Source organism: Melozone crissalis, unplaced genomic scaffold (genome assembly GCF_028551555.1).
Source record: "Melozone crissalis strain CALT ecotype California unplaced genomic scaffold, PUWL_Pcris_2 ptg000108l_1, whole genome shotgun sequence".
NCBI classification, from domain to species: domain Eukaryota; kingdom Metazoa; phylum Chordata; class Aves; order Passeriformes; family Passerellidae; genus Melozone; species Melozone crissalis.
The window spans coordinates 1,264,909-1,282,173 of NW_026535885.1; the positions used below are offsets into that span (position 1 = coordinate 1,264,909).

At 43.3% G+C, this 17,265-nt stretch overlaps 2 protein-coding genes across 6 annotated transcripts; both read left to right on the plus strand.

The window, feature by feature from the left end:
* The first annotated feature begins 574 nt into the window (after positions 1 to 574).
* On the plus strand, positions 575 to 2,826 carry LOC128947762 (fatty acid-binding protein, liver-like). Its single transcript, XM_054292202.1, has 4 exons — positions 575 to 662; positions 1,971 to 2,143; positions 2,416 to 2,505; positions 2,776 to 2,826. The coding sequence occupies exons 1-4, from the start codon at positions 596 to 598 to the stop codon at positions 2,824 to 2,826; spliced, it is 381 nt and encodes a 126-aa protein (XP_054148177.1). The 5' UTR covers positions 575 to 595.
* A 3,821-nt stretch (positions 2,827 to 6,647) lies between these two features.
* SRSF10 (serine and arginine rich splicing factor 10) lies at positions 6,648 to 16,890 on the plus strand. Of its 5 annotated transcripts, XM_054292297.1 has the most exons (7): positions 6,648 to 6,852; positions 8,573 to 8,677; positions 10,344 to 10,447; positions 11,884 to 12,046; positions 12,350 to 12,403; positions 12,579 to 12,680; positions 15,692 to 16,890. In XM_054292297.1, exons 1-7 carry the CDS (start codon positions 6,788 to 6,790, stop codon positions 15,708 to 15,710), a joined length of 612 nt encoding a protein of 203 aa, XP_054148272.1. In that variant the 5' UTR covers positions 6,648 to 6,787; the 3' UTR covers positions 15,711 to 16,890. The 5 variants fall into 5 exon arrangements, with proteins under 5 accessions (XP_054148272.1, XP_054148273.1, XP_054148274.1 ...); XM_054292298.1 differs by lacking the exon at positions 12,579 to 12,680; XM_054292299.1 differs by lacking the exon at positions 12,579 to 12,680 and having other exon boundaries at positions 12,353 to 12,403.
* Positions 16,891 to 17,265: the final 375 nt, after the last annotated feature.

The window sequence follows — 17,265 nt, forward strand, 5'->3', positions numbered from 1 at the left end:
TTCATCTTTTATCTTCTATTAAAATAAAAAGTAAAAAGAAGCTGAGTTTAATTCAATTCCATTAGATGCACATCACTGACATCTGCTGGATAAGTCATCACTCATGTCCCACTCCAACATGATTTTGCCTGTCCTCAATGGGAGGCCCCCAATTTTAAAAGAAATAGAATGATTGTATTCATTCTATTTTATTCATTCATTAAGGGTCACAGCAGAGAACATTGTTATAATTAGGAAATTCCTGCTGTACAACACCAATCACCTTGATCTGCTGTAACTTTATCTGAAGAATTCTACTGAAGACACAGAGAATGTGTTAAACACTGAAGTTGTGAATAAAAAGCAAACAAATGAAGCTGCACTGCAACACTTTCCAACAAGGCTGGACACGAGGTCAGTACCCCACAACAAACACAGCACCCCAAGCCTCAAGGTGAGAGCAGCATGAACGAGAGGTTATGATCATTAAGAACAAATAACTGATTAATGATTGCTGTTCCCAGTTAATAATTAGCCCTCTGCCAATCTGGGCTGGCCCCTGTGCTTCCATAAAGAGCATCCCCGAGGGCAGGGGCAGCCCTTGCTGTGTCCCACCATGGCATTCGCTGGCACCTGGCACATCTACGCTCAGGAGAACCTCGAGGCCTTCCTCAAGGCTCTGGGTAAGTGCCTCCTCCTCCTCCTCCTCAGCCACTGCCAGCACAGCTCTGACTGCTGTGTTCCCATGGGTTTGTCCTTTATTTCTGCCCTGCTTGGTTCAGTCTGTTTGATTGAATTTGGATGGGAAAAGAAGCTGAAAGTAATATATAATATATAACATATAACATATAATATATAACATATAATATATAATATATAATATATAATATATAATATATAACATATAAGATATAATATATAATATATAATATATAACGTATGACATATAATGTATAATGTATAATATATAACATATAATAAACCCCCAAAGAAGAGCTGTTGTGTTGATTACCTGTAATTTTATAAACATATATAACTAGAAAAAGCCATCCATGATTTATTCAGCCTCCCAATTATTGTAGAGAAGCCCTTCCTGCAGCAAAAACGCTGTCAGTAATCTGGGAATAATTATCACCTAGAAGTGGTCAGTAACCTGGCAGTGTTTATCAAGTGTGATAATGTCAGTAATCTCTGGGTGATTATCAAATCTAATCTGGGAGGATTAGGAGGTGCTACACCAATAAATGTGCACTTACCTTTGCCAACAAAAGGTTCCTGTTGGGTTTTGAAGAGGAAATAGGAGATATTCAGGAGAGTGAGATGCAGTTCCAGTTGGCTACACCAATAAATGTGCACTTACCTTCGCCAATAAAACATTCCTGTTGGGTTTTGAAGAGGAAATAGGAGATATTCAGGAGAGGAAGATCCAGTTCCAGTTGGCTACACCGATTAATGTGCACTTACCTTGGCCAACAAAAGATTCCTGTTGGGGTTGTGAACAGTAAATAGGAGATATTCAGGAGAGGGAGATCCAGTTCCAGTTGGAAAGCCTGGTCTGACAGCGTGACAGAACCAAACCCTCTCCTGGTGACAATGACACCTCCAAATCATGCCAGGGACACCCCAAAAAGGGAGTGTGAGGTACTCCCAGTGTTCCAGCTCTGACTGGACAGATAATCCCCCAACTCCCTGGGAGAATACAGTAATGCACACGTGGTTCTTTTCATGGAGCATCATCACACCATGGGCAGCCCTTACGACAAGAAACTGCATAATGTGACACATCACCAGATATCACACCAAAACCTAACCAGAGTAGAAGGAATGGAGCAAAAAAAACATAGAGAAGAGAGAATCCAAAGCAGGATTTGTCTTTTAACTTGGACACCACCTTCCAGTACTGGTTTGGGTCTTTTGTGCCTTTGCTGGGAGGCACAATTTGCTATTTTGCTATTTCCATAACAAAAGTCCTGTTTTGCCTATTTTTGCAGGGTTGCCAGACGACACCATCAAAATGGCCAAAGACATTAAGCCTGTTGTTGAAATACAACAAAAAGGCAATGATTTTGTTGTGACATCCAAAACACCCAACAAATCTGTAACCAACTCATTTACACTGGGCAAGGAGGCTGACATCACCACCATGGATGGCAGGAAGCTGAAGGTAAAGCATTCATAGAACAGGACATCTTTATTTATTCCTAAACCTCAGTTTGTGTGTGAGTGGAATTTGTTTGTACCAGTTCAATTTGCAAATATTTCTACCACTTTAACAAACAGAAATGCTCTTAAAACTCCTATTCAAATGCTCTCCAGTTCAAATTAACAGCTGTCATTATGAAACAGGAGTGTAATTTATTTCCTATTAGTCCTCTACTTACTGGAATTGAATGCCAAAATCTAATTTTTAAAAATGCTTTTTAAATGTCCCAACAGTGCACTGTGAACTTGGTCAATGGGAAGCTGGTGTGCAAATCAGACAAATTCTCTCATGAGCAGGAAGTAAAAGGAAATGAAATGGTGGAGGTAAGTGCAAATAAGTGAAAATAAAGGCACTTGCAGAAAAATGCTGAAGGAAAAAATGTTGATTAGCTTAGAGTGGATAAAGACTGCTCCAAGCAGCACAACCAACTCCACCTTTTCCTTCATGCAAATGTTGTACATATATTTAAGTGTTGTACATATATTTACAGGCAGGTGCTGTGATTGTGTTTTCTTGTGGACTAGGATGGATTTATACATGAATTACAGACACTTCTGCCACTTAGCTATAAAAATGTGTATTTGTCTCCACAGACTATAACATATGGTGGAGTAACACTTGTCAGAAGAGGCAAGAAAGCCTAAAGACAGATCCTCCTGTGTGACACCTTTACATACCTGAAATAAAGTGCACTTTCCACAAGGTGTGAGCTCTGTTTTATCTGAACAAACAGCACAGGAAATCACGATGATTTCTGCTCTCCTTTCTCCCAGCAGTCCCTTGTTACAGGACTGTGTTTTCCCCTCTGTCCTCAGTGACAGAAATTTGCCTCAAGGACAGCCCAACCTGGATAAATCACACAGCTCCAGCTCAGCACAGTAATCCTTGGGAGCAGCCAAAAGCTACAGAAATGCTCCTTGAATTCTCACACACAGACTGGACACACTCAGCTTTAGTTCCTGCTCCTGCTGCAGGTTAGTTTTTAACCAAACCTGTTCTCTGTGACCTGGCCAGCACAGAACAACCAGGCATTTGTTGGGCTGATCTGAACCACATGGCCCAGCAATAGAAACAGCAATATCTGAAAAGCTGTGAAGCACTCAGCAGTCATTAACAACACGGATGGCTGTTCTTAAACTGAATTACACAGAAGTGCAATTAAGAGGCACTACAAGAGCACAGAGAATTAAACATTCTTCCAATTTGCAATGAACTCCCAGTGTCTTGTCATGGCCCAAGTCTGTGAGGCTGAAGTAAACCAGACTCTGTTCAGAGCCTGTGTCTCTATTAAGCATAAAACACACAGGAGATTAGATCCTATTATTGTATCAGCAGCCCCAATTCACAAGTGAAGTCACTGCAGATTGGTTAGAGTTGGTTTTAGGTGCAAGACCTCATGAATAAAGCTGCTGGACTGATAATGCCATTTAAAATCCTCATGGGGAGGTTTATCCCAGTGAAGAGTGCTGAGTTCCCATCTCCCCATGCTAGGAGAGCAGTTTGTGAGGGGAGAAGCTGGGATTTATTACCCACACAACGTGATACAAGCAATTTGGGAAGTGCATTCTCATTCTGGGATAAGGCTGCTCTCAGGGGGAGTTTCAGTGGCATAAAGGATCATTGTGCTCATTCTGCTTCCCAGGCAGCTCCAATGCCAGGCACAGCCCTGCAGCCAGAATGAAATTCCATGTGAGTTACACAGAAATAAGATCAGCAGCACAGAAATCGGGGCTGGTAAAGCTCAGGGAGGAGGAGGAGGAGGAGGAGGAGGGTGTTTTAAAGCTGCTTTAAAGCACTGGTGCTGCAAAAAGGCACCCAAGAACTCAGCACCCTTCTCTCTGGGAGTTGCTGGGGAACTGCTGCAAACACACCCTGAAACCAAACCAAACCAAACACACGCTGTGGCTTTCCAGCAGGAAATTCACAGAGTGCTGCAGGTCTGCGAGGATCAAAGGCTGTGCCTGCAAACTGGAGGTTGGAACATGCAAAACACCTCAGGTTTATTTCCAAGCCAAGGCAGAGAGCCTTCATTACTCATTTCAAACCCGTTACAAAATCATTGCTGCAGATACCACACACTAAAAGCACACTGACCTTATTTAGAACTACAGCTCATGCCAAGTCATTCTAATGGCTAAAATTCTAAAAAATTAAAAGAACACTTCACCTGGCTTTCTTCACAACTGCAACGATTTCATTTTTCCAGCAATGGTGGCAATCTTTCCCATCCTGCTGGCAATGTCCTTCAGCCACAGAGCAGCCCAGATTTGGGTGGAATATTCAGTGCAGGTCCTCATGTGAAGCAGTCAAACCTGAAGGATTCTGATCAGGCTGAGATCTGTGTCCCATGGCCCAAAGGAATGAACATTCCTCAATGGCATAACAGCCTGGGATGGCAGCTCTGGAGTCACTATTCCACAAAAACAATTTTTCTGTGCATTTTTCTGTGAAGGACTCCACTGGAGTATTTATAATCTAACTTGGATCTTGTTCCAAGTTTTGATTCCCAACCTGACAAGCTCTGACAAGGTATTCCTGGCAGCATGGATTCCTATCCATCAAAGTCCACTCTCTGGTAAATTAATTGTTTTCAGAATGTCTGTAAAATGGTTTTTTTTCTTTTTTGCTCTGTGCCAAGCACTCCCACCACAATTCCAGTCTCTGATGTGCGTTCTTGGCTGGATTTTTAGGTTCTTTTAATGATTTGTGTGAGCAGATCTGTGTTTATATTGCACAAGGTAACAACTCGACCTGCTGCTTGCATACAGATAAATGCTAACTGTAAATATTTAATACAAAAAACATGGTCAGAGATCCTCATCCCTTCTCTGTTGAGTCCTGCACACAGGCCCTGAACACACAACCACATAAATTCCATTTTTTGGAAGTGTGTATGTCTGCACATCTCCCATGTTAGTGACTGAACTTCATCTGCCATTCAAACTTGAATCATCTGTCATTCAAAACCTGTAAAAATCAGGCACTTCTTCATGTGAGATTGCCAAGATATGAACAGCAATGTCCTCCCACCAGTTTCCATTCATGAATATTAAAAATAAAGATGAAAATACACTGGTGGCAGACACCAGGGCTGCATCAGCTCCAAGTCTTTCTGTCCCTGCAGGAGTTTGCTGCAAATCCCTCACATGAAAATACAGACACTTTTCACTGAACTCTTCACCAAACCCTGTGACTGTGGGGTCAGATGTGCCTTTTATCCACCTTTATGGGAGTCACACATGAGCGTGGTGAGAAATCATCTCTCCACCCACCAACTGGATTATTTTCATCACACAAACAGCTTTAATGGAGAGGGCTGGTCCTGTGCAAACAGCCTGGTGACAACTCCTGGGGCTCAGCAGGGCAGTGGGCAATGGTGTTCTCCACAAAAATTGCATTAATTACTCCCTGTGCAACAATAGTTACACACTCCAGAGAGACACTGGTAATTTATTTCAGGGTTGCACAGTTGGGGCCCTGTGGGATTTCACAAATCGAGCTCACCAATGATCAAAATTTATTATTATTTACACATTTTAGCAAACAAAGGAATTAGTGTGCCTTGGCTACAGGTCACATAGTTCTGAATTAGTATTCCATCATCTCTTGGTTAATTATTCTGTTGTTTCTCATGTTAATTAGTCCCGTTGTCTCCTTTTGGGCCAGTGGTCTGTGGGTTGGTGGTCATGACCTGCCCCTGCAGATGTAAAATTACATTTACCCAGTTGGAGATCATTTCAGCACGGTTGCTGAGTTGGGTTTATTAGTTTCTTCCTTATCTTGGGAGCTCTTGCCAGATGGCCCATAAATTCTGCATTCTTTGTGTCCTCTATCAGCGGGCATCCTTTTTTCTCCAGCTTTGTTAAGCTCCCCCTAGGTCTGAGATCATCAAAGCATGTCCAGCCCTAAACTTCAACAAGGCATTTCTACCAATTTATTATTCTAACACAGGGAAATCACTTAGAGCTCGTTAGCTGCCGTTTCACGGGTTACATCTCCCTTCTTGTTGATTAGGCTAGAAAGCATAAAAACGTCAAACATCAAAGAACACCTTTTCTTAACAGAACTTATACATACTCCACACTTTGCGACAGCAATGCCACAGGACAACGATCCCCTGAGCCTCAGGAAGGGCGTTAGAGCCCGAGGCGGTGTCAGTTGGGCGCACAGGAGGGAGGCACGGCGCCGTGAGGCGGTCGCACAAGGCCGGGCCGCGCTCTCCCCTCACGGCGGGGCCGCGGCCGCCATCTTGCCCCGCGCGCCCTCCCCCTTCCCGCTCTTTCGGCGGGAAAAGCGAGCGGGGAGGGATGCGGAGAACATCGCGCATGCGCGGTCCGCACCGGCGGGCCCGCGAGCTCCCGCGCGGGGCCGAGGCGCATGCGCGCTGCCGGAGCGGGGCAGGATTTTGGCGCCGCGTTTCGCTCTCGCCGGAAGCCCCCCCGGGAAGTCTCGCGAGAGGCGGCGCGCGGGCGGGCGGTGCAGCTCCCCCAGGGTCGCCTCAGCCGCTCCTGCCGCGCCCGGGCCGCGTTCGCTCCTTCCCTCCCTCCTTCCTTCCTTCCTTCCTTCCCTCCTCTCCTTCCTGCCGTCCGCCCCGCCGCCGCCGACATGTCCCGCTACCTGCGGCCCCCCAACACCTCGCTCTTCGTGCGAAACGTGGCCGACGACACCCGGTGAGTGGGGGCGGAGCGGGGGCTCGCGCAGGCTTTGGCGGGCTCGCTAGGCCGCGGCCGCGGGGATCCCCTCACAGCAGGGGGAGGGGAGGGAAGGGGGCGAGCCCGGCCCGCTCCTTCCCTCCGCCTGGCTTCTCCCTTCTCCCTGCCCTGCCTTCCATTTTCCTCGCGATGCTGCTGGTCGTTCCCCGCCTCTCCACGCGGCTTCGTTTCCAAACAGCGTCCAGGCAGAACAAAGCTGGGCCGCAACAAAGTGAAACTCCCGCAGCCCTCGGAGCGTGTCCGGCGGGATGTGGCACCGGGGCCGTGCCGGACAGCCGCTGCTTTGGGATGCTCCTCTGGAAATGCACGATTGCTGCTAGATGGGAGGAAATAGAGAGTTTGTGCCCGAAATTGCTGCCTGGCCGGTCCCGTTAGCGGGGAGCTGCTGCCGGTGCAGGTGGAATGTTCGGTGCTTGTTGGGTACCGGCGCCTCTCGGGACGCTCAGTCCGGAGCTGAGGGAAGCAATGCTTGGTCTCCGTTATAATCGTGTGGTTCTGAAAGCCTGTAAGGACTAAACAGTGAGAGAACTTCTCGTAGGGAATTGAAACAACAAAACCAGAGCGTTGCACATGTTCTTATTTATTCCTGGTATGCTTTTGGTGAGCTGCTGGTTTTCTTCATTTCACTTGGGCAGTTTAGTGACCATAAACACCTTTGGTGTTTGTTATTGTTTGTGGAACATTTACACATCGTCCTGTGGGCACGATGAAATGAAATTAAACTTTTTTTTTTCCCCCATGAATTTGCTCATTTTTCCAATAGTTTATTTTACTTTAAGAACAGCTAAGGATGATCACTTCCAAATTCTTTACAATACTGTGGATCCTGTTGAGGATTCACCTTAAGCACTGAGTTCTTGGAGTGATTTCATTGTGAGATCTCCCCTTCTGCCAGCACTGACTGTGGAGATTTGTTTCCCAGCTGGTGCAAGAGAAAGGGAAAAAATACCAAAAACCAGTAGTAACTCTCACATACCACCTCAATATGGTATTACATCAATCTTCTCATGCAGGTTTTTGTCCTCAAATTAAACGTGAGGAGCTGATGTGAGTATGAAGCCTCTGTTGAGGAGAGGCTGTTCAGGGGTGGCTGCAGCTGAGCAGTTTTGTCTCAGCTCTCTAAAGCCAACTCTTTGGAAAAACTATCCCGAGGGCATGAGTGGCTGCTCACTGAGATCTGTCCTGTTTGATGTGGTTGTGAGTATTGATTATTTATGGAAATGAGTTTGGGTGACTGGTTTGCTCTCACAATGTTTATTTGGATCTCATAATTGATGTTTATGTGTTGCAAAATCACTGTCGGGGTGCTTGAATAATAACAACGATAATTTAACAATCCTTTCTTTCCTTTCTGCCAGCCTTGGCTGCATTGAATGAAGTGGTGTGCATCACTTCTCAGTTTACATTTCTGTTTTAGGTTGTGCTGAAGGCTGGTTTCAAACTGCCAGGGTGTACTTGAGCATCCTGAGTGTTTCAGGAAAGCTCCATGTGTTCCCAGCACTGCCCAAACACTTCTTCCCCCCAAAACTCCACTTTCATCCTCCACCAAATGCTTCCAAACCCCAGGGGTGCTGATATTAACTGCAGATTTGATTTTTGCCTGTTCAGGCTCGTTCTGGCGGGTGTTTGTGGCGCTCAGGCGGGGCCAAAGCCACATCAGGTGTCTGTGGTGTTGCAGGTCCGAGGATTTGCGCCGGGAGTTTGGTCGTTATGGGCCCATTGTTGATGTTTACGTTCCCCTTGACTTCTACACTCGCCGTCCCCGAGGATTTGCCTATGTTCAATATCCTTTCTTCAGATGCCTCATTAGTGAGGGGTGTTGAAGTTTGAAATTCAAGTTTGTGTAAGAGGTAACCAATCTCCATGAAAAAGCAGTTTCTTTTGTGTTGTATCTAATAAGTGTCTTACTGATGTCGTGGTGTTGCGTTACTTTTGAAGATTTAACTTCTCTCAATTGTTCTTTGCCTTTTTTGCAAAACTTAAATCCAGTAATATAAAAGCTTGCTTATGCCACTGAAATTAATACTATATGATTTAATTGAAAAGTTATCACTGCCTCAAAATTGTCTAGCACGTTTTTATTATCACTGGTGTGTAAGTAAAGTTGTGCTTAGCAAAATGTGGCTGCTATTCATTGTTAATTTAACAAATGGAAACTGGAATCACTTGATCAAAATCAGATTGTGTAAAAAATGAGGTGAACTTCTTTCTTTAATATTGTCCCCTAATTTGCTGTCCTCTGTTGTTGCCTCAGAATGTAAAGCTGTACAGTAATGGCGACCCCAAAGAGAAAGCATGAAAGAACCTTTAGAGTAGAGTTCAACAATTAAGGCAAGTAGACAAGCCAAAGACCTCTTAAGGATCAGGCTTGAAGAGAAGGGAGAGTTTGGGAAAAGAAAAAATAAAGAAAAGCTGGAAGAAGGACAAGCCATAATGGGAGACAAAGCTTCGCTTTATCTGCAAAAGGGGGAAAAGGTTGTTTTTCAAAGTTAAAGATAAAGCCATCTGTCATTTTTGGCCAAGCATCTCATGACAAGTCCTTCTGACAAGCACTTAAAGAGTTAAAGGTCAAGATGAAGTTGAATGGTGGCCAAGATTAAAGGAGTCATACCTGATGTATCCTACAGAATAACAGTTTTTCTTCTGTCTGTCATGTAAGCAGTAATTTGATGAATTATTCTGGTTTAGTCCATTGACAAAACCTGTAATATTTCTCTTGTGAGTGCTACTGTAACTGTGGTCTGAATGAAATGGAAGTTTCTCTCCTGCAGAGATGATGCTGCTGAGAATTGAGTGGCCTGGAGGGGAGAGGCAACTCATTGTTTTGGGGCCCACGAGCTGGGGTGTAGATTCCAGCATTAAAACAAATGTCTGTCACTGTACCTTGGCTCTGGGTGGCACTGCAGGGCTCCCAGTGTGTCTGCCCTTCTCTCACACTGGGGAGGCTCTCTCTGCACACAGGGCTGTGACATGGCATCAGTTAAACCTAAAATCAGTTGTTTAAAACAAAAAGGAAAGCTTTATTCCAATTCCTACGTTAAAAGTTAATATTTACTGTTGGTATGTCCAACATAAGTTAAGACCTAGGGCTTAATTTGAATAAACTCAATGTAGTGGAGAGAATTAAATGACCATTAACAAGTGTGTTTTGAAAGGATACCTTTGTTTTCTTTGCATAAGTACAAGTGGGAGAAGAAAAAAAAATTTAGAGTATCACATAGCGAGTGCTTGCTGATGGATAAATTCATGGTCATGTTACAAGATTTTAATTTTGTAACAGGAGTTCTCAGCTAGCTGGTGGTTAATTAAAGAAAACACTAGTGTGTAGAGTAGCATGACGAAAATACTTAAAACATGGCTGTAAAATGAGAAAATAACTTGAAAACTTTTATTTTAAATACCAAATGTGTTAAACTGCTCAAACTGCCAAGTACCTTAACACTGGCCACATTTGAAGATGTCCGGGATGCAGAGGATGCTCTCCATAACTTGGACCGCAAGTGGATTTGTGGGCGGCAAATAGAAATCCAGTTTGCACAGGGGGACCGCAAGAGTGAGTGCCTGCATTTTATCTCCTCTCCCTGCATTTTATCTCTCCCTGGATTTTATCTCCTTGCATTTCACCTCCCTGATTTCAGCACCCAGCCCTGCACGTGCTGCTCGTTGTTGTGATGTGCTCCTGTTGTATATAAATAGCACATGGATGTTCTGCCTTTCATGCAGTGACTGTTAATGACTCGTTTAATTATAAATGGATAACTAAGTACAGCAGTCACCACAGTCCTTCTTCAGAGCTTTCTGTGCAGCTCTGTGTGATTTCCAGGATTGAGGTAATGTCTTCATTTTCATTTGGCTTCAGGATAAAAGTCAGTTTCTAGTTATCTCAATTCAAGGTGGAGCAGAACTTGTATTTTCTGAACAGATAAATGCAAAGAGAATTTGGGTCTTTTACATCTGTTGTTTGTGTGCATAGTCGTAATTTGCAGGGAGATAAAGATTTGTAAAACCTGGCTCAGCCCTGTTGGAATAAACCAGGACTGTAACACTCATGCGGTGCCTGGAAATAAAGAGACCTTAAAGGGCTTTAGTTACAGCTCTCAGAGAAACAACCTGACTGTCCAGTTCTCCCTCAGGTCCTCACAATTATCTTTAATGGAGTCAGTGGAAATTCTACCCTCCAAAGGACAGCTTTCTGCCCTGTGTATAAACATTGGGATTTCTAACAAGTTTCTGAGCAAAATTAACTAAATCCATCTTAGTGTGTTGCAAGCAGCACCAAAAACTTAAAATTTGAAGCCATTTAGTACAGAGGATGTTTGTTCCAGCATGTTTAAATACTTGGAGCATGAATTTCATAGAAAGGAAGGATAGCTGTGCTGCTTAGAGGAAATACAGTGGAAGACTAATAGGTTCATTCAGTCTTAATTACTTTAATAACTAAGCTGCAGAGTGAAAGTGAATTGTTTTATTGGGGGGTTCCTTTTGGAATCAGACTTCCCTTTGTGTGGCATCCACCAAAGCCTTTGTATAAGCTGGGCCTTTAATCATTGCAGACAGCTGTGGATCAGGTGTGATGATGGTGCTGTGCAGCCAGGAGAAAGTGTTTAATTAGCTTTCGCTCGTTGGGTAAATTCAGCAATGTCAGAATGTGTCAGTCATGGCTCTGACCTGCTGTACCAGTTTCCAGCTGGCCTGAAATCACCTTGGCTGGCTCTGTGTTCTGCTTTTATGGAGCATTAGTCCTTTCTGACTGCTTTTGAGGGGGCTTTTTTTTTGTTTGTTTTGCTTTCTGGATTTAAGTGCCCCCAGGGCTGCATTAATTTGTGTCCAGTGGCCCAAGCAGCACAAAACAAATGGCACAGAGCAGCCTCTCACCTGCCCCATCAAATCACGAACGAACCTTTCTGCTCAACACCAAATACGAGGCTTAAACCTTGAGGGGAGAAAGTAGGGCATCATCCTCACCTGCAAATATTGCTATTTTTACAGCACCAAACCAAATGAAAGCCAAGGAAGGGAGAAACCTGTACAGTTCTTCTCGTTACGATGACTATGACAGATACAGGCGGTCTCGGAGTCGCAGCTACGAGCGCAGGCGGTCGAGGAGTCGCTCCTTTGATTACAGCTATAGAAGATCCTACAGTCCCAGAAAGTAAGTGTAGTGTGTGGGGCTGGCCTCAGCTGCACAGCACTGTGACTGTTTCACACACCACGCTCACTATTTCATTGTCACACTTTGCAATAATCTTTTTTTTTTTTTCTATCGTGGGAGTAACCGCTGGGAGTTGCGTACCTTGCATGCTGCATCTGATCAGGAGTAATGAATGAAACCATTCTGTGCTGCATTGGAGAGTAGCTAAAAGCAAATGCACAGCTTGAAAATACAATGTGTTAAGTGTTTGTATGTGTGCATAGGTATTTGTCACCGTTTACTTTTTCTGATGTACCTTTTTAGCAGTAGACCTACTGGAAGACCTCGTCGTAGCAGAAGCCATTCGGACAATGATAGGTAAAAATCCACTTTTTACACCCTTTCAATTGCAAGCTAGATCACTGTATTCCTTTAACTATAGGTTAAAAAAAAAAGTTTCTCCTGCAAAAACGGTAAACAATTTTTGATGTACTAGATGTGTAAGAATAGTGTTTTTACATTCAAATCTCCTCTCTCCCCTTTATTCTGCTAGGTTCAAACACCGCAATCGATCTTTTTCAAGATCTAAGTCCAATTCAAGATCACGATCCAAGTCACAGCCCAAGAAAGAAATGAAGGCTAAATCACGGTCTAGGTCTGCATCTCACACCAAATCTAGAGGCACCTCTAAAACAGATTCTAAAACACACTATAAGTCCAGCTCAAGATATGAGAAGGAGTCGAGAAAAAAAGAACCAGCTAGATCCAAATCACAGTCAAGATCACATTCTAGATCTAGGTCAAAATCCAGATCGAGGTCTTGGACTAGTCCCAAGTCCAGTGGCCACTAACAGTGTATCCATGTTGGTTTAGGCATGTAAGATTCATTTACACACAGTTCAGTTTACTTAAATTATCAGGAATATGATGTTGCAACAGTGCTAAAAAATATTTTCTTTGTCAGTTTTCCCTGTAGCCAACAATGGTTGAAATTAAAACAGTGTTGAGAAGCCACAGAGAGAGAGAGGGAGAGAGATTGTCCATTTGGTTAAATGTCATGGGCAGCTACTGATTTGGTTGTGGTGTCTCTATGTATATTTTTGTAAAGATTTGCATTTTTAATGCTTAGATATTTGGTGATGACTTGATTGATCGTAACTTGCAACATTGTCCTTTTACAAATGTCACACCCGTAGAGAAATTGGTACCAGTTTGTGCTGGGCAGTTAAACCAGCTGTTTGACTGGTTCTTCAACTCTATAAACTTTGTGAGGAAAAGGAAAACTGGACAGCTGTAGTGCAACACTGGCTGCTGGGAGGTCAGCCTGGCAGTTTGTTTCCATGGCTCCAGGGCAGGTTTCGGTGTTCTCCGTGCCCACCAGCCCCAGCAGGTTGGCACATGGAGCTCTGTGCAGGGAGATTTGGGAGATTTCTCTTTAGCCTGCTGTCTGGAGAGATGGCACTGACCTTGCATGTACGACATGGGCAGAGAGCTGATCTGGGAGCTCACTCAGAGCCTTGGCATAGAGGAGAGGCTTCACTGCCTCTGCCCTGGCTGCTGGTGCTGAAAGTGAGGGAAAAACCCACCTTGAAATGGAAAATCTAAATTCACATTTCAGCAAAGAGCACAGCAACTAAATATTAGGTTGTGTGTACATTTTATGCAGTTTTTTGTATCTATTCTCAGTTTTAGTGAGCAGTTAACCATAAAGTTGCTTAGTTTTCCTGCTGTTAGATACAAGTAGATCGTTTCGAGTTGTGTGTGTACAGTATATAAGAACTAAACTTTTATGCCAATGACTCCTGTGGTTAGTTGGTGTATTCATAGGTATCAAACTGTAGCCATCTCCCTGGGTTACCAGGCTTGCTTGCTTTTTACACAGCAAAAAAGCAGTTGGTCAAGCAAGCCTGAATCACTCCTTCCTCAGAATGGATAGTGGTTTGGTTAAAAGATTTCATTTTCCTTCAGAACAAATGTTTGAAGTTGGATATGAACAAGAGCTGCATCTCTAGTTATGTAGTTTATCACTAATACAGTATATTTAGAAAATTGAACGTGAAAAATAACAAACCCAGTGTGTAGTCTTGCCAGTATTTCTCTAGAAGGCAAGGTCCTTTGTTATGGAAATGGCTTTTGGCATTGTTTTTTTTTTTTTCTCTTTGCCTTCAAAAGCCACCATCAAACACTTAATGTTCCTCGCTGTCTGATGTCTGTAGCATATAAAGACATTGATTTCCAAAAGTTCCTTTTTAGAGAAATGTTTTAGGGTTTGGGTTTAGTGTTTCAGCAGGGCCTTTCCAGAAGCGCAGATGGCTTTGGGATCTCGTCAGCGGAACGTGCTTAGGGGTTGATCCTAGAACCTTTGTACATTTAATAGTATTTCTAACTTTTTCTTTACTGTTTGCAGTTAATGTTCATGTTCTGCTATGCAATCATTTATATGCACGTTCCTTTAATTTTGTAGACTTTCCTGGATGTATAGTTTAAAACAGCAAAAAGTCTATTTAAAACTGTAGCAGTAGCGTGCAGCTCTAGCAGAGGAAAGTTGTGGGATTAAACTTTGTATTTCCTTTCTTATAGAGGCTTCTAAAAAGGTATTTTTATATGTTCTTTTTAACAAATATTGTGTACTACCTTTAAAACATCGATGTTTTGATCAAAATAACTAAAGACCCAGCTTATTTTCTGCTTGCTGTAAATTTAGCAAACATGCTGTAATAAAAAAATGAAGGAAATACTGATCCACTGGAATTATTGTAGCATTAGAATTTTACTCCAGAGCATGGTTAGGAGTAGAGCTATGCATCCCTTATGGAGTAAAATCCTTACTATGGTATTTCAGTAAGGGCAGGAATTTTTCATTTAGTGTCTGAATAAATAATGTCACTTCACATTTTTGAAGGGGTACAAGACAAACTGAGAACACTAAGCATGAATTGTACTCTAATATATTGAATTTTCTTTGCCATTAACTTTCATTATTGCTGGATGGACTTGCCCCATAGGTTATAATTCAGATATTATTAGCCAGGTTATGAAACTACTTAAAAACAACGACTGAAGGTTCATACAGAATCATTTTTATAATTGCCATGTCCAAACTGGTGCCAGCAGTGGTTCTGTGGGAGGTGGCAACGGGGCTGGAGCTGCCTCGTGGCCCTGGTGTGTGCCCAGCTGAAGGTGCTGCCCTGAAAGACAAAAATCCTCTGTAAAGCACTCAATTGCTTTCATAAACCCACTGTCACCCTTTCTACGCTGAGCTGTGATTATTTCTGCTTTAGCAGCACAAACCCCACTCTTTTCAGCTTTATAGATTTCTATATATATAAATATAGTCTTCATGACTACCTGCTGCTTGAGAGGGTCCTGGTGCCTGCGAGGTGGGGAGAGCGGGGCTGGGTCTGCAGGGCCCGCAGGGATTGCTGTGCCTGGTGCTGCTGCTGCTCCAGCTGCAATTGGAGCTGCGAGGGGGGAGGAGGGAGGAGAAATCTCCACGTCCAGGCAGAGTAACAGTAACTGTTCCTTAACTGTTGTGTCAGCATGTCCTTATATTGTGTGCCTCAGCATTTATGTATAGCACAGTTTAATTTTTGTTTTGAAAAGCCAGATCATTGCAAGTATAATGTAGTGTCTGCCAGTTCTGATGGTTCTTTCTTTCTCTCCCAGAGGTAGGACTAAACTTTGACTTGACTTGTGTATATGAACAAGCCAGAAAAGCCGAACACAAACCCACGATGTTTCAAGAGTGCATGAATAAAGATGTTGTCCTAGTTCTTGCTCCCATGGAAAAATTGTGAAGAAGCTGTTCTGTGGGCCTTTCAGTTGGGGACGAGTTAGCAGGATGTGGCCAAAAGGGCAGGGAATGTTTATGCATTCATGCAAATCAAGCCACAGCCCATCTAGATAACATCTCCCTTCCTTGATGCAGGTATCCCAGTCCTGCCCTAAAAAAAGCAGGAGCCTGTCTTGTGCAAGCTTCCTGCAGGTTATGCACAGCTGGAATGCAAGAACTTTGCAGGCTGCAAAAGATCATGTCTAGATATCTTTCTTTTGGAGTCTCAAGAACGGTGGGAATTATGTTTTTCTGTGGTAAATCTAGATTTTGTCATTCCTGCAAAATTTGTAGAATTGAAGTAGCGTGTAAAAAAAAAAAAACCTCTGCTGAAATTAATGGCTGTGCTCCAAAATATCTGCAGCGAATCGATTGGTGTCAGCAGTCATAGAAGGCTCTATTGGAACTTCTTTTTCACCTAAAGTCCATGCACCCAACTGGTAATTAAAAATCTTCAATTTAGTGGTTAAGTAGCTGGGTGTTTAATTAGGGACTCTGATAGACTGGTCTCTGAAAGCTCAATGTTATCCTTTCTATGTCTTATCAAGATGTTTAATGTACAGTATCATGGTTTTACTCAAAGTGGAATCTTTTGGTTTCAATGTTGTTTGGAGCTCTCTGCTTGGACAGAGCTTTTTTCCTGCCTGTTGAGCCTGGTGCCAGCTGGGGCGTGCTCAGAGCGGGACAGTGCAGCCTCACCCAGCACTGCTGCTCGGGCCTTGCCAGGGAAGTACAAAGGGATAAAATTGACACATTTTTAGGACATAATCACCCATTAAGAATTGCTGGTTTTCTCCATTTATCTTGTAACTTGCTTAAAAAAGTCTGTAGTCCATTGCTATAATTAATATTTGTCTGAAGATGCTCTTGCTGCTGAGACTATTGTAGGAAGGGAAGACTCTGTACCCTGTAGTGTGTTTGATGGGAGATGCTGATGTTTTATTCACCCACATCCTTTCTTCTTGAGTTTTGTGTTCCATCTGTGCAAATAACCCTGTGAATTGGGAATAAAATGTACAAGTTTTGACTATAACTTGAGAGCACCTTCTGACTTAATTAATCCAGCTGTAGTGTGTGGGAGACGGAGCCCCGAGCTTTTGGTTAATTAGTGTTAATTCTCCAGCCCTGTGTGCCCTAACCACTGCAAAGGCATGAAGAGAAGGCTGCAGTTAAAGAAACCTCTCTTGAGAAGGGAACTGCCAAAATGAGGTCATCCCGCTTTTCCATTTCCATCTGAAAACAAAGAGATGCTTTTAGGGGGTAAAAAAAAAAAGTTTATTTATGTTTTGTTTCCAATTTGTACAAACATCATCAGTAATTGACAATTTGAAGTGGAGGATAGATAATTAACTGGGATTCAGCTCAGACTCTGGTGAAGGTCCAGGTCACAACACAAGTTTAGAGACTG

Excerpts from the sequence above, each read along its gene's own strand:
- LOC128947762 (XM_054292202.1), top strand. The coding sequence starts at position 596 with ATGGCATTCGCTGGCACCTGGCACATCTACGCTCAGGAGAACCTCGAG. Across the intron at positions 2,144-2,415 it reads TGGATGGCAGGAAGCTGAAG|TGCACTGTGAACTTGGTCAA; the intron begins GTAAAGCATTCA and ends ATGTCCCAACAG. Across the intron at positions 2,506-2,775 it reads AAGGAAATGAAATGGTGGAG|ACTATAACATATGGTGGAGT; the intron begins GTAAGTGCAAAT and ends TTGTCTCCACAG.
- SRSF10 (XM_054292295.1), top strand. The coding sequence starts at position 6,788 with ATGTCCCGCTACCTGCGGCCCCCCAACACCTCGCTCTTCGTGCGAAAC. Across the intron at positions 12,047-12,349 it reads AGATCCTACAGTCCCAGAAA|CAGTAGACCTACTGGAAGAC; the intron begins GTAAGTGTAGTG and ends GTACCTTTTTAG. Across the intron at positions 12,404-12,578 it reads AGCCATTCGGACAATGATAG|GTTCAAACACCGCAATCGAT; the intron begins GTAAAAATCCAC and ends TTATTCTGCTAG.